This window comes from Diadema antillarum, unplaced genomic scaffold (assembly GCF_040938485.1).
Source record: "Diadema antillarum isolate AM-2024a unplaced genomic scaffold, OU_Dant_1.0 scf00000059, whole genome shotgun sequence".
Taxonomy (NCBI): domain Eukaryota; kingdom Metazoa; phylum Echinodermata; class Echinoidea; order Diadematoida; family Diadematidae; genus Diadema; species Diadema antillarum.
Genome location: NW_027270948.1, coordinates 544,585 through 558,726, shown reverse-complemented (window position 1 = coordinate 558,726; position 14,142 = coordinate 544,585). Strand labels below are relative to the sequence as shown.

The 14,142-nt window shown below is 38.7% G+C and overlaps 1 protein-coding gene across 1 annotated transcript; it reads right to left on the bottom strand.

Moving 5' to 3' along the window:
• Positions 1–99: 99 nt before the first annotated feature.
• LOC139715976 (uncharacterized) lies at positions 100–5,662 on the bottom strand. The gene is made up of 7 exons (XM_071627528.1): positions 5,525–5,662; positions 4,978–5,139; positions 4,271–4,391; positions 2,291–2,450; positions 1,588–1,789; positions 1,017–1,134; positions 100–621 (listed from the first exon to the last, which is right to left on the bottom strand). The coding sequence occupies exons 2-7, from the start codon at positions 4,983–4,985 to the stop codon at positions 100–102; spliced, it is 1,131 nt and encodes a 376-aa protein (XP_071483629.1). The 5' UTR covers positions 4,986–5,139; positions 5,525–5,662.
• Between the last annotated feature and the right edge of the window lie 8,480 nt (positions 5,663–14,142).

Genomic DNA, 14,142 nt, shown 5'->3' with positions numbered 1-14,142 from the left:
ACATGCCAATGGGTTATAACGGTCATATCCTGTAGTAGGTATCACTCTCATTGCTGTAAGTTTTTTTTTTTCTCGTGTATAGTGCTTGCACTGTTTGCCTTACTTTTGTAGCCATTGGTTGACATCCGTAGGGATGGTGAAATAAGGAAAGCCAATAGCTCTGGTCTTAAAATGAGTAAATCCAGAAGCATGTGCCAGAAGCCAATTTTCTGTGACCTCCTGCTGAGGAACAGCCATGGACTTTTCTCCTGTCTTGGTCTTCTCCCCGCCCAGCAGCCAACTCTCTGAAATGGTATCTTCAGAGAGTTTCTTCGGATATTCTTCTGACTGACATTTCAGGAAGCCGGAGATAATGTTGGACTCACAGTCGCTGGTAGGGTTGGCTTCGGGGACCAGCCATTCCCTGACTTCATCTGACTTCTCCATTTCCACTTCTTCCGCAGTTGGTGAGCCCTCTGCGCAGGGTGGATCTTGCTTGAGCCACTGGTTTTTGGAAGACTCTGGGGTATCTGTGGAACCAGGGCTGGTCTTTGGCAGACAGGGGCCCGGACAGGGAACAGTAGCTCCAGTGGGGGTCTCCTGAACACAAGTTAGACCAGCCGGATCTTCAATCTCTACTGGCTGCATTGAAAACAATGATAATAAACACATCAACCACATGGATACACCTTTTGCTGTTCTTGGGACATATATACCAGATCCCACAAAATACAATTTCAGCACCAAAAGTTCACTACCCGTGATCATAGCACATCTTGAAATTATGAACACATTCAATCCCCTGTTGACATCTCAGATGTTATTCAATTGTCAATTTGAATTCAGGTTTCATTTCCATGCTATTTTTCTCTCTATCCCATGTAATGTAAATGTTCTTTCAGGGCTAAACACGTTTGAATTTGACATTTTAAACTCTCTATTCCTGAAAAAAAATAAAACCGACACGTCAGTCAAATATATACCACTCCTTTGAACTCATGTAGGAAATACAAAGATAATCAGGGCACAAAACTCACCTTAGCTGGCTTCTGACTTGTGCTACAAGTGTTATTCTCCTGGACATTAGTGGACTGCTCATCCTGTGGACATGCTTGGCTCTTCCGCAGCCAATCCTTGGTGCTACCAGATGGCACACTGAAGGTTTGCAGATACCAGGAGACAAAACATAGCTTATGATCATCACAAGCATTTACACATCTACTGCTATATTATTTCCTTGTTAAACATTCAACAAACTTAATATTACAATAATCTATACCCATATGAAAACTAATGATCTTTTAAAAATTATCATTTATTATTATTATTATTATTATCATTCATTCGACCATGTAGGTAAAGAATATGGGATACATATCATAAACATTACAAACATGAAACAAAAACCAGAATGAACATTACAAAGGAATACACTGCAGGCCTACTGTACATGTTACAAAAAATGAAAATGAAAATGAAATAAATGTAGACAACATGATTATATCAAGGCACTGCACAGCTTTATCACTCTGATCAACTGCTGAAATCAACAAATAAAACATCTTAATTTTGCCTTGTGTGGTAAATTTGAGAGAAGAGAACACTCACACCTGCGGGGACTTCTGCTGGTGGTGACGGCTAACTCCCACTGGTGCCTTGTTAGACTTGGGTTTGATCCATGTGACGTTCGGCGAGTTTAAGATGTTTGCAAAATAAGACTCCACTGCTTTAGTATGAGCCCTACTACCATCATCATGTTGGATCATACTGGTGTCATCGCCATTATCTGCTGTCACCATCGCAAAGTCACCTGCAAAAAGGATTTTAGTAATTTCTTACTGTTTGAATTACCTTTGCATCTTATATTTCAAGGATACCTTTAAAAACCTATATGGAAGGTTTTACCGCAATATTCCCATCCCGCACACACATACACACACTTATTTTGTTTGTTTCTTTCTTTCTTTAGATTCCTATGTAATGATACTTACTTACCAAAGCAAACAAATCTATATCCTCAAATTAAAAACCAATCAGATTTGACTGCTACACAGGAAACCGGGATATAGATAGTTCCGATCAAAAGTTTTGCCCACATGCACATAAACATACTAGTAATGTGGGACTATCACCCTGCAGGTACTTCATGACACTCTTCTTTTACAGCTAACTTGACAAGTATTGCTTACTGTTAAATGTCGACTAATCTAAAGTTTCAAAAAATCCCCCTCCACCATGTCTTGTGCCAACGTAATACATTAAATTCTATCCGTCAATTACTCAACTCGTTGATACTCTTTCTATAACTCACCATTGCTTCCCTTCAGGAGCCATGCACACTTGTCAGTTTCCTCCAGAAAAACAGGATAGATGATGCAGGGCATTTCATCAATTTTACCATCATCTGGTCCTGAACGCTCCGTCAGCCACACCTGAGAGTCAGCAAACTCTTCATATGATTTCATAATATCCTGCAAAAGACATTTTACGGTGTATGACAAAGCTACGCGAAAATACAATTCATTGTATCCAAACTTTCAGTTTATCAGCTATCAATCATAAAGAATTAATACAGTCCAATCATTGCCACTGAACTTCAAACATTAAAACAAAAAATCACTGTATACCAGTTGAGTGATGTTCGTTATTCTGAAGGTTTGTTAATCCGAAAATGAAACAAGGTTCGTTGTTCTGAAACACACAAATTCACTGTATCTACATGTGCGTTCATCCGAAAATGATAGGGTTCGTTAATGCGAACATACGTGGCGTTATTCCGAAGGTTTGTTATTCCGAAGGTTTGTTGGTCCGAAAATGAAATAAGGTTCGTTATTTCGAAGGTTCGATAATCCGAAAATGAAAAGAAGGTGCGTAGAAACGAACCTACGGAATAACGAACCTTTGTAATAACGAACTGCAGCCTATACTTTTACCAATTGTTGCATTAGGCCTACGCTTCTCCCTGTAATGGTCCCGTTGTGTGATGATCTTGTGATCTTGATAAACTGCTAATATCTGTTTGTATGATTAATATATATATATATATATATATATATATATATATATATATATATGTATATATATATTGTGTGTGTGTGTGTGTGTGTGCGTGTGTGTGTGTTTGTTTGCTTGTGTTGTGTGTGGGCCTATAGGTGTGATATATGTGTGATGAAAGATGACAAAGGGTGTCGCAGGAGGCCAGATATTAATGATAAGCTTTTGACATTAATGTCTTTTTCAGATTTATTGGTCTGTGCAAACAGATAGAATAATCCTGAGAAAAAAAAGGCAAAAACATCGCGAATAAGTGGAGGCGTATACCATGAGACAGAAATATGGGAAAAGAATTCGATATACATATATATATATATATATATATGATAAAAACCTAAAATGGCATATATATATATATATATATATATACACTGTGCGCTACCTCCATCTGTTTAGCGCAGTGACTTCTTTGAAAGGTGAGTTTCAAAATCCGTCTGCCCATGATCAGACGTGTTTTCATGTCTGTTTCAGAAACGGGTTTGATTAAGATCTTTTGTCACACCATGGGCACTGATGAAGAGTGTGACCTTGCCTTTCAGTATTTGAGAGCTATGCTCCGTTTTTAAGATCTTCAAGATCTAGGATTGATTATTATTTTTTACGGCGTTCTTTTTCTACTGATTCGTTTACTATATATATATATATATATATATATATGAAGTATACATTTCTTTTTTATAAGAAATGCTGTCTCTAGGAAGGCAACAAACCCGTCAGAATTATTATATAAAAATTATATTAAGCAAACGTTTGAAAAGTTATGATCATTTGAATATCAAGCAGCTGATTGCTACACCCCGTAAGGAACATCCCTTTAGTCACTGTGACGTTTTAGAGACTGTTTTAATCATTCTTCCTCATTTTTTCCAGCAATTCATATTTTTTTAAATAATTGTATCGTAATTGTCAAGAAACAAATGAGTTTCTCATCATTCAATCATTCTGTGACGCTACTCAAGCTACATAAGGGCCATCATCATTTCTCAGCAAATAAAATCTCAAATATCATTTTTGATATTGATTTCTTTGTTTCTAAACAATCCAAACCTCTCTACTGATCTGTGCCATTCATCCATTTTCACTTATTCTTTTGCTGTCCCTGCTTTCACTGCAAAAAAAAAATGTATGACAGAGTTTTCAGGGCTTTTTGATAGGACATTTTTAAGGGTTGCATAAAGGAGAAGGACTCATATAATTCAGAGTGTATCCACTCTCTTGTCTACACGGTAATACTCACTCTTGGTGCAGAGGTTTCAATGGCCTTTTCAATGCGAGGACGCTTGGGGTTCACACCTTCGAATGACGCAATGTCCAACGACGTAGCATCCTTACCATGCGTCAGTTGCTGCTTCTGAACTCTAAAAGAAAAATATTTGTGGATCATTAAAGCTAATCACAACACACCACAGTCATTCATGTTCTGCATTGCGCCTTCTCAGACGAGTATTTTTGAACAGCAGAAAATAAAAAAGTGGCACATTGGTAAGTCTTCCTGGTGTAGTATAGGACACAGCAGATCAGGAACAAGAACACATTTTTTTCCAAGCATAGGCTTTCATTTTAGGGATCAAATTATCAAAACAGGAAGTGTAACCACAACCACCATCACAATCATTTCTAGTCCCAAACATCCCCACACTGACTCAGACCTGATTAACATATTAAAAAGCTTTGATTTTTTTGATGTCATTGCATGTTTTATCGATATACTGATATGATCATAATAGTCAAAACATTGAAGCAGTCATCAAAACATTTGGTTGCTGACTTTTCTTCTCTCTCTCTCTCTCTCTCTCTCTCTCTCTCTCTCTTTCTTCTTACTTTCTCGTTCATAGTGGTCATTCATTAATCACCAATTTGAAGGCACATTTTGGTCCCGTCCCAGCCGGTAGCATACAGTTTATATTTTCCTATTAACCTTTTCTCTGTCAGTTTTTTTCTTACCGTTTCATGATGACGTCCACTTCCAAAAGACACACCCCTGTTCTGCTAGACTTGATTTGGTTCACAGGTATCTCTAGAGCTGGAGTCGAAAGTGTTCCCGTATAGATTGTGTCGATTCGGATGAGAAGATGCACTTTTATCGGCAAGGAGGGGCGGGGTGGGCTTTCGAAATAGAAAGAAAAACAATACTCACTCGTATACACACCATACACCACACTTCTTTTCACATTGCGTCATAATGTATGCACAGATTCTTCAGGTTTATGGGCAAAATGTCACCTTGTTTTTGTCTTTATGTAAAACGCAAGTCGAGTTATATACACTACGTCGATTTTTAGGCAAGTTGTGCAAGAACTTTCACCATTAGTTTTTATGCAAGCAGTGCAATAGCAAAGTATGAGGGTATAGTAAAATAATGCATGTGGTGATTTGAATCTCTTGGCAATTTTCAATGTCACCATTCTCTGATTGCATGGAAGCATGATATAACGTATTCCATGAACAAGGAAACTTATGCAACAAAAACAGTACTGTAAGGCATACTTACATAGCGTACAATCTGGATTTCCACGTAAAAGTCCCTCAATTTTCAGATTCATACACAATATGAGAGTTCGATATATGTTTGAACTTCAGTGATTTGAGATTGTGATGAACAGTTCTGAACACCAATTGTTGAGCGAAGAGAAGGATTGGTATCAATATCTACCAGGTATTATAGTGTGTTTGCGTCAAGAGTTTTCAAGGGTTTCCTGTCTAATGTTGCAGGAAGGAGCAAATCCTGGCGTAGAGCTGCTATTGGCTTGATTATTAGCATGTGACTGTCTCTTCTTTCCTTTATGGCACTGTTTCAACATCGACATCAGCATGTTTACATCGAAATGACATCATGTGATTATACTTTTCTTGTATAATGCGGCAACAGCTAACAGTAATCGTGTTTATACATTGAATTAAACACAGGAAGCAAATAACAGCTGGACTGCACAGTTTGTGTGCCAGAGGATGAACCTTGTTTTATCGTCCGCCCAACATTTTTGATGGTTTTCCCCTATTTCGAGGGTGTTGAATCCAATTCTCCAGGCAACTACTGCATGCCTAAGGGTTCTAAAATAACCAAAATGGCCACCAAAAACTGAATTTTTAATATAGGCATTTCCTTAAACATGGTGAAAAAAAGTGCAAATCAAATGATGATTTTACCTATTTCGAGGGTGCTGAATCCGATTCTGGTTGATATAACTCTTGCATTCGTGAAAATTTTGATATCTTCAAGACGTCCGATAAAATGGCCATCAAAAATTTGAATATCTCAAATCCCTCGAGGATGCAAGAGTTACCTTAACAAAATTTGGACTCAGCATCCTCGGAGCCAATGTAGTTGATAACCTATCAACTGCTTTTCAAGTTATTTACGATTTATGAGGAAATACTTATATTGGAATTTTCATATTTGGTATATACACTTATCAGAAAAAAATTATTTATACATAGCTCTTTTGTTCAGAGAAGACAATAATGTTGAAGGAAAAGTATGACAAAACATTGCATATAATTAAGAGCAAACGGTCACAGAGTGAAGATTTTTTTCTCATGAGGGGACTGCATACTACAAGCTCTGTTTAGCAGTCCCCTCCATTTCGAGCAATTTTGTCTCTGCCTTTACCATAATGATATAACATTTATTTGTATCTTTGTTGATAATTTGCCTGTGTCTTTATTACATGTTATTATGTTCATTTCCTGACATCTGTATATACGAACATATTATTGTATTCCTATAATTTGTTTGTTGGAAATGAAATAAAACAACTCGACTAGACTTGAAGATGACGACAGGAGAAATCACAACAAAAATTCTGAAAAAAGTATAAAATTGCTCTTCTCAGAAAAAGAACAATTTATTGTACGTGTATAGGTTACTATTCACTAAGAATTCAACAATGTATGGGGAAATCTGCACAGCATCATAGACTCTCTCATCAAACATTATGTCTAATTGAGGATCTTGAGGTTAGAAACGTAGAAAAGAAGTAAAATGGTACGATGAAAATAAAATTGCGTTTTGAATTGTATGAGCATATTGACAATACATATAAGCTGGCAGATGTCGGCTATGTTAAAGGGGAAATTCAGTCCAAATATAAGTTAGTCTCATAAGAAAGAGTAAAATATAATGAGTTCAACGATAAAATTGTGATTGAAATCGGGTGAAAAATAAGGAAGTTATGACATTTTGAAGTTTAGCTAATTTTTCAGGAAACAGTTCTTGAACAGTCAATATGAATACTATGCAAGTGGCAACGTGAGCATGTCATCCCATCACAACTTGCCATATAGTTTGTACATTAAATTTGTGAAATTTCCCGTTTTTCATTCAAGCGCAATTATGCCCGAAACTTAAATCCTGGTATATCTAACTGAACACTATTCTGAAGTTATTCAACCAGGAATAACATCATGTTTCAGACTTCAATGACAGAAACATCAAATTTTCGTCATTTTTTGTGTACACAATCAATGGAAAGTTGTGAGGTTATGACATGTTAGCTCCTTCATTTGCATATTCATATACAAGAACTGTTATTCCAGAACTTAGCAGAACTTCGAAATTTAATAATTTCCTTATTTTTCATCCGATTTCAGTCAAATTTCTACCGTTGAACTCGTAAGATTTTACTCTTTTTTATCAGACTAACTTATATTTGGACTGGATTTCCCCTTTAAGAGATGGAACAGTTTTTCGGAACAGTTTCTGAATAAATATGAATTGTTTTTTGTTGTAAAGGACTATAATAAGTTTACTATTCTATAGGTCGATATACAGTAAAACCTTACTGTATACTGTCTATTCACTGATTATTTTGTATGAAAAAAAAAACTTTCTCGTTGCTCAAGCATCTTGAAAATATCTTCATATTCATGAGATCAAAGACATTACGAGATGTCACGGAGACCTATTATAGGGCCTATTAATACTATGGTTTCCTTATCAATTTGTGCGTGAGGACACCGATCCGATTCAGGTGGATGTTGCGGTGCCTCTGCAGAACGGCACGCTGTAGAATGCCTATAATACTGTCATAAATATATGGAACAAAACTTTATAATTGCCAGGGTGCCAAAGCCAGACTTTGGGTCTAACCATGTTTTACCGTTTTTTATGCGTATCTCGAAGGTGCTAATCCGCATCTGGATGATGCAACTCTTGCGTTCTTGGGGGTTTCGAGATATTCAAGGTGGCGGCCAAAATGGAATTCCCATATATTTCCTTACAAATTGTTAAAAAAAGAAAAGATAATGGTTTCTACCCTATTTATCAGGGTGCCGAATCTGGTTGATAAAACCCTTGCATCATTGGGGATGGGGGACCCTCTCCCACGCGATTTTCAGGAAGCTTTTGCATATTTGAAATTGAAATTAAAGATTTGGTGCAATTTTTTTGTGGAATATATTATGTGTAATATTTTCAATCAAAAAAGTAAGATGATAAGTTGCTTTATTGATTTGCAAGAAAAAGCACCAAACAAAATTCTGACGTGATTTTCTCATTTGCATCAGGGAAGTGGTATAACACCTCGATCCATCCCCGCTTCCACCCAGCTGCGCATGGCATGGTCGAATTTGGGTCATACTGATTCTCATCAGAATTAAAGGGTGTGTACAGTTCTGGTTGAGGTGAGGATTTAGCTTTTAACGTTTTGCGAGATATTCAGAAACCACTCTATGAGATGTCAAAGAGCGTACAATTCTAAGGGGTATCAAAAGTTTATTTGATGAAAATCGGTTTGGAAATGGCTGAAATATCCAAAAACAAGGTGAAACAAAGAGATCCTAATAAAAGGCGTGGCCTGTCGCCTTCCATTATTATCACTTTTTGGGATATCTCAGCCATTTGAAAATCAATTTTCACCAAATAAATGTTGAATCCTTCTTAAAATTACATGCTCTTTCATATTTCATAAGAGGTTTCTCATTATCTCACTTAGGAATGTTCAAAACATGAATCCCCACCTCAACCAGTATACTGTACAGTCTCTTTAAGGGGGAGTGCTGTAGTGTGACGGTATTAGAGTTCATCGTCATGGAAACTGGTTCGAAACAGCCTCGCAGATAGCCACATAAATGTCTGGGAAGCCAACAATTGCTGACATCGCTCGCACCCGGCCGCATCCAACCACAGAATAAATAGTATACAATCTCTTTGTTCCCAACTCCGGGTTCCCAACCCCGGGTTCCCAACCACTGCCTGATGCCTCATGCAAAGAATTCTCTTTTGGAAACCAATCGTGTAAGATTATAACAAAAGACTGTGACGTCATCATCACATCGGTATACTGTAAACATGAAGAAGTCAAGCGATAAGGACGTTAACAGTAGGCCTATTGTCTCGAGGAAAATGTATTCGCGTCGTTCATGATCATAGGGCCAACTCCAAAGGGAGGATTGACAATACTGACTGGAGATAATGTTATTTGTACGCTGTATGTCATTTGCGAATGTTTCTCAACGGGCAAAGGACCATGCAATAAGGATGCGATTTGCCATGCGATGGGTAGGCATATACTTATGTCGATTATGACAGTATATAGGTCTATATAGGCTCATGCCTGTTCAGCTTCGCTGCACTCAGAGATAGCAAGACAATTAGGTGGCTGCGGTTTTCTGGCAGGCGCGATCTGTGAAGAACTTGGCCTCGAATTACATAATTATGTCAAGTGTTGTTTTTTTATCTCATATCACATTCAAACATGTCATCATCTGCATACAATTTTGTATGGTTATGGATTTCTTCTGAGTGAGGACCTCTCTCCATTACAGTATAGCTTGCCCGCGTTTCCGCGTCAAAAAAACAACAAAAATCAAAACAAAACAAAAACAAAAACAAAAACTAAACTAAAAGAAAAAGATCTGCTGTTAGACAAAATCGTCGTCGACGTTGAAAGTAAAATTTCAAAGAATAACATGAAGATCGCAGCAAAGTGTTATGAATAAGATGCAATCAAATCTGACATTTATTCCTTACATTTTACGGAAGTGTTAGTGTGTTGACCTTTTCTACTATAATGGTAAGAAGGAATTACTAAAAACGCCATTTATACGGCACTAAAAAACGCCATTCGTAGGGTACTGCACTTTGTGTCATATGTGGCGCCGTTACGGTGACGAGTTTCATGATATGACTGACAGGTATGACGCCAGTTATAGGGGTGCAAATTTGATGTACCGGAAAACACAAGTAGGGTTCAATTCCAAGGTTGGACACGGGTGGCTGAGAGTGAACCACAATCTTGCTGTTTCTTAGCAGGACATGTCGAAATGGAAGTCTAACATGTTCCAGGACAGATGCTACAAGAGAGGTTGCCCTAACAAATAAGCATACGGACGAACAACAACAACAAAACAATACTTACACACATGCCCCGACAACCATGACAACCTTTATGTTCATTTGGTCAATGGTGTGTGTGTGCTGGAGAGGGGCAACTATAAGGGAGAGGTGGAGTCCATAAGGGGTATTATCGGAAGGATGTGTTGGGTGGGATATAGGTGTCTATTGGGGATTGAAACGGTGCGACGTCTTGTTATCAAAGTTTACAATAGTGTGTTAGCACAGACAATGTATGTCATTCTCCTCATCATCATGTCTAATAACTAGCACATTGCACAATTAATTACACTAATACTCTCTTATTTAAATAACAGTATTCTACTTGTAGGCCTATAGCTTGATTTACTAGCAGTGTTTCATAAATTTTCTAGTCGTTATACAGTTGGACTAAAATTATGATAATGTGCAAGTATCGAGTATTGTTATCAATACAAAGACATGTGAAACCTGAGCGTGAAGCACGAATCTTTCTTATACAGAATAATGAATACATCCGAAACGAAAAGTGGATGTGGTTTGATGGCTTCTCGTGCGACTTTATCTGCTGACTACTACCACTGCATATCGACACTTTATGAGGGAAGGGAGTGCCCTGAAAAGGATCCAAACTTGGGTCAAAAACTATATCAAACTAGGACAAAACTCATCGAAACATGTGGGTATAGGCCCTCACAGGCTCACGTTCAGTCTTTATCAAAGTGAAAATGATATTTTAAGGTCTATCAAGGTCATATTTCCCTACTATGATTATTATGATGAAGGTTTTCGACTTACCCTACTGTTCTCCGATTGACTCCTGCGCGAACAATGAAACTGCATTAAAGATCAGCTTATAACAGAAAGGAGACTCAGTCAATCCATCCACAGTTCGTCAGTTGACAATGGGATACCAGAGGGGAAAACCCCGAGTCAAGGAAGGTCGTACTCTATTACAAACTAACCAGAGCGTAGCAGTGACACTGTACTGTCAACATTTCGCCTTGATACATCAGGCATATCCTGTTTTTTGCTGTGTATTGCTGAATTAAACATGTTTCATTTTGTTCCTTTACTGAAATTTCAAGTCATGTTAAAATGGTAAACTTGAATACCGCCACCATCGGCTAAAGCGTGTTAATGAATGTCTGATGTTACAGCTCAGCAGGCGGGTTGGGGGGGGGGGGGGGGCTGGTTGGACAGTATTTCATACATGTATGTATATGGATCGATTAATACACTTGTATTTTGCTCTTAAAACAAACTGCTCATTTAATGAAATTACCCGCCACATCATCTTATAACCAATACTATGTTATGTTACGGTCAAGTTCACACAAATGAATGCAAGGCGGTCACAGTGAATTGAAATGAACAAATCTTCCGGAGCTTTATTAGGAATTTACTTAACAATCAGTTTCCAACCGGAATAATGATAATTGTTCAAAACATTACAGCGAAATTAACCATAACAATTGAATGTTAGATCGGATCGTTTCAACAAAAGATAACTCAAAAGGCAGATTATGTGATACCTGGCCAGGGTTTTACCCTAACAGAACCAACGTCGGGGCCCAACTTATCTGCGACGTGGCGGGGAGGCGACGCAAGACGCTATCACGTCGAGAGCGCGTCGATGCACGGGGACGTCGTCGAATCAGCGGGCGACGCTATCTCAGTACAGCTTGCCGCTCCGCGACTACGCCGGGTAAAAGGGCGTTGGCTGCCAGGTGCGCGTTGCCACTCACACAGTCTCGACGCCCTGGATCGACCTCGGCGTGGCTCCCACTAGTTGCCGTGTAGCAATCACAGGAATCACAGGTGGGCGTTGGCTCCAGACCGCCTGGTGGTTCGCCTGGCCAAGTCAACGAAAACTTATCGACGCCGCCGTTGTCGAAGGAAAACGGGCAAGAAGCAGGTTGACTTCTCCTGGATTACCCTGCTGTTTAGTACTTTAACTCAGTCTGCAGAACACTTAGCTTAGGGAAAGCAATTTCTCCCAAGACCGTGGACGGGACGTTGAGAAAGTTATAACGGTCCTCTCTAACCGGAGTCTGATTGTCGACTGACGCGACCAATACATTTTTAACATGAGCATTATTACATACATGGAAAATTCCGTCAGGCACGCCCAGCTTAATATATTCATAACATTAAACTCAACCTGGGCGAAGTGTGTAAGGCTGCGGTTCAAAACGACTGACTCAAAAGGAGATTACGTAACTGGTGGTGTTTATAAACATTCGCGATCGTGCACGTGTGATCGCATACACATGATCATAAAACATGAAGACCACATTGTTAAGTGATTACATGGGCAAATTCGTAACACCCCCACCCCTAAGAGAGAAAATATTGCTCTGAAGTAATATTTTCGTTGCTATAAAACGATATTTTCGTTATATCAGAACACGTTACAAATTTCAACTTCATCATCCTGCATAATTTGTAACAAATAACAAACATCGGCTATTTCTGAACTTCTTAAATCTTAGGGTATCCACTCACTATATAAGGCAACTACTCACAGTGTGGCTTAAATGCACACCAAATACACATTATTTAACCAGTTCGAATTATGACAACACGGGAACATTATCGCAGGTGTTTCACAACATCATCTCTTCGCTTTGCTATAAGTTTGGCATTCTGTCTGTATTGTGACAGACCTGCATTACAAATCCTCTATCATGTTTGCTCATAATGTTTCCATACAAGTACCGGTAACAGTTAGTGGAGTAACTACTGTAAACATTTTCTGTTAAAAGGAAACACCTTTGATATTTCAAAAAGAGTCAGTTTATGTCTACCTTACAAAATACTTTTGTTGGTATCGTGTCCTTCCACAAAAACAAACAAGCAAACATTTGAACATTGTTTGTCCATTCTTTCAAATTCATTTCAATCCTTCCAGCTTGAAATGCAACACATTTGTCATGGTTTCAATTATCCCTTCCTCTTTTTCACTCACAAAAAAAAAAAAAGATGGCGGGAAGGAGACTAGCCATGTGTCCAAAACTTGAGACGTTTACACAAAAAAATGAACATTCCCATCCTACTTTGTGCTTTAACGGGAAACTACACTCCTGCTTGAGTTTTCCTAATGCCAACGTGACCTCCCATGGGAATTTCCTGAGCAACTCTCAGTATCTCCCTACGATAGTACACTGGCAACACTATTCGCTATACCACTGACCAGCTTACACTGGCCGGTCTATCAGGGGGGCCGCCCCTTCCTCATCAACACACCGGATCTCCTGTGGAAGCACTCCGGCATACTAGCAGCTTTAATCTCGGAAACAACAGTAAGAAGCCAACGTTCAAGTGTTGGATCTTTTTGCTGCGCTGCAATCAGGGAAGAACGACAACACTTGTCATCACTAGACTGAGCAGAAACATCATCGAAGTTAGCAGAAAACGTGTCTGCTAACCGAACAGAGTCATCTACAGACCCAAAAATAAAATCATCTGCCTCGTCTTGCTTCGCCTGACCTGACTGTGACCTTGTCACCACACAAACAGGAAATACATCCGGGAATTCTTCAAGCAACTTTTCAGTTTCATGTTCAACTACCGGATCACTTGACACAATTGGTGAGACTGAGACCTTTCTCCCAGCCAAATCGTTCCCCATCAACAAATCAACCCCATCCATGGGCAGACCGGAAACCACACCAACCATAACTACTCCAGTGACTAAATCACTCTTCAAGTGAATCCTATACAAAGGTACAGAAACGTAGGTTCCATCAATACCCTGTATCAGTGCACTAGCACAAGATGAACCATCAGCAGGC